This window comes from Berghia stephanieae, chromosome 7 (assembly GCF_034508935.2).
Source record: "Berghia stephanieae isolate SIO BIC M18660-M18661 chromosome 7, UCSD_Bste_1.3, whole genome shotgun sequence".
NCBI classification, from domain to species: Eukaryota; Metazoa; Mollusca; class Gastropoda; order Nudibranchia; family Aeolidiidae; genus Berghia; species Berghia stephanieae.
In genome coordinates this window covers 17,968,778-17,971,277 of record NC_088366.1, presented here as the reverse complement: position 1 = coordinate 17,971,277, position 2,500 = coordinate 17,968,778, and the positions used below count along the sequence as shown (strand labels likewise).

Sequence of the window (2,500 nt, the reverse complement as noted above, 5' to 3'; positions counted from 1 at the left end):
CTAGGCAAGTGTGGTATGTGCCACGGGAACGGCGAGTTGTCCCTTCTAGTAGCGTTAGCTCTCCTTTTTTTTAGGGTGGGACCACAGCAGCTCTAAAAATAGATGTATATCTTTCCAGATCGCACAATTGAGACACGATTTCTCATTCCAAACTCCTGCACATCTTTTGGTTGCGATTTTTGTCATATATCGAAAGTGAAAGTAACCAAAGATTTAAGAATACCCTGTGTTTTTCATGAAAACAATCCTCGTATCTAGATAGAAATTACACATATACATCTGGGGTACCTCTATAATGAAATTGCACTGGATGACCTAACTCTTCAAATTTTGTACACAAATATATCTTGTAATCCTAAATTTAGGGCCGTATCGACTTTTCATAACAACAGTTTGCACACTCCATTCTAACAATTTGGAACACAGATCGCATTAGCTATTAAGAAAGCATGAGAGAAAAAGTTAGGTCATCCGATTTATGGGCCAGCTAAGTCAACAAAGGTGTTTTATTATGACTTAGGTCATCAAAGAGGCGCCCTAAGTCAGTTGTTACACACACACACACACACACACACACACACACACACATATATATATATATATATATATATATATATATAGGCACACATAGGGAGAAAGAAAGAGAGGGAGAAAGAATGAAAGAAAGAGAAGAGAAGAGAGAGAGAGAGAGAAAGAGAGAGAGAGAGAGAGAGAGAGAGAGAGAGAGAGAGAGAGAGAGAGAGAGAGAGAGAGAGAGATGTATGTTTGTAACGGCCTCCTTACACAAGCAAGTCCAGCTAGTCCCCTGACCGCAAACAAAACTGCCAGATTCCATCGGGCAACCGGGATGCTCAGGATGTGGAGAATACCCGTGGCTAAGAGGCCAAACACTAAGCTGCTCTTGGGTCCTAGTCTGCGGATAGACAAACAAACATGGTGTTCATTATTGCATGATTAGATTGAGTTCCTTTCAAATTATATTTTCCCATATTATTCCAATAGGGAGCAATGATGTGATGTCAAAATACAGGTTCCAATCTCTTTGGAAGTATAAAAGCAGTCTTCCGAAGACCTGGATCACACATTGTTCATCTGATCTTCTTCATGGAATCTTATTTTCTGGTCTAGATTAATACTGGTAGTTAATCAAGATTATTCATCCTCGCTCTTTTACGTCCAGGAATCAAAAGAATGTGCCAATACATCCTGCTACTAAAAGTTATGCCACTTTACGATTCAATATGTAATTTATAGATAGAACGAAGATGACGTCACTCATGCCTTTGTTTAGCAATGACTATCCCGCACAAATCTTTGGGCCTCTTTTTCGCTCACGAAGTGCCCGAATTCGCGTCAAAATATGGGACGAAGCCGTTTCGTATATGCTATTTTAAAAAATTAATTACGACGCTGTTTATCGATGAATATAACTGAAAGTTGGCACACAGTTAGAAAAAATGTCATTTTAGATTATGTCAAGCGACAAAACTCGTGCAATTACCAGAAGACCGTTAAAAATAGATTTTTACTCTTTGGAGTAAAATATTTCTAAAACTACCGGGTGTGGAGGTTTTGTCGCTGACAAGGTAATACATGAACATTTCTTCTTTTTGGTTGTAAAATTTCATATGAATATGACGAGTACTTTTCCTGTATTTTACAAAACACCATCCTAATTTGCTCTTCAAGTTTCAATCTTTTAATCCACTTATTACGCAAGATACAACCAAAGGTCGAAAAAAAAATGCCGAAAAAGCGTCCCATATTTTCGCGTTTTTTTCCTCTTTGCGGGTCATCCAAATAAATGACACCTTTGGAACTGCATAACTTGTTTATTTATGAATGGATTTTCAAAACTCAAAAACATTTTTACTCAGTGGAGATAGGGCTTTGATTTTAGACAAAATTTTTCCTCAAAAAGAGAAAAAAACATTTTTCATAGTCATTGCTAATTTGTTATTGTTTTTTTTTTTTTTTTTTGTTTTTTGCCATCCGCGGTCATGAGTAACTCTCACTAAAATGTATTAACCAGACTATAAACATTCAAGGTTACTCATAGTTTTGTGTGTTGGTCTATTATACTTCCGGATGGCAATGTTGTGAGCTTCTTAGCCAAGCACATACTATCAATTCATTGTTAGTCCTCCAGAGGACTGGTTACACAATTCCAGGGAGTTTCGAACCGGAAGAAAGGACGATTTGACATCACGATTTCTGCTTCCAGTTGGCCATGTCTGCAGGTAGAAATTATTGTTTTCAGAGATATGACAACGGTACGAAATGTACTTTAATGAACTGTAGGATAATTAATGTTAAAACAAAAAGTGCATTTCCGTCGTTTAGCGTATGTTATAGAATGTGCGGCTCTGTGGTCTAGAGGTATGACACCCACTTTCTAATCGGAAGGTCCTGGTTTCTAGCCTCGCTCGACGCATAGTTGAGTCCTTGGAAAAGGCTCTTTACTCACATTCTCCCACCGTACTTCAGGTGTAAAATGGGT

General features: G+C 37.9%; 1 protein-coding gene across 3 annotated transcripts in view; it reads right to left on the bottom strand.

Moving 5' to 3' along the window:
• Positions 1 to 2,500, bottom strand: part of LOC144976822 (putative inorganic phosphate cotransporter) — a 64,138-nt gene that overhangs the window by 37,198 nt on the left and 24,440 nt on the right. For all 3 annotated transcript variants that reach the window (XM_078921305.1, XM_078921303.1, XM_078921302.1), the window contains exon 5: positions 784 to 913. In XM_078921305.1, the coding sequence (XP_078777431.1) occupies positions 784 to 913 (130 nt within the window). The remainder of the gene's footprint in view (positions 1 to 783; positions 914 to 2,500) is intronic.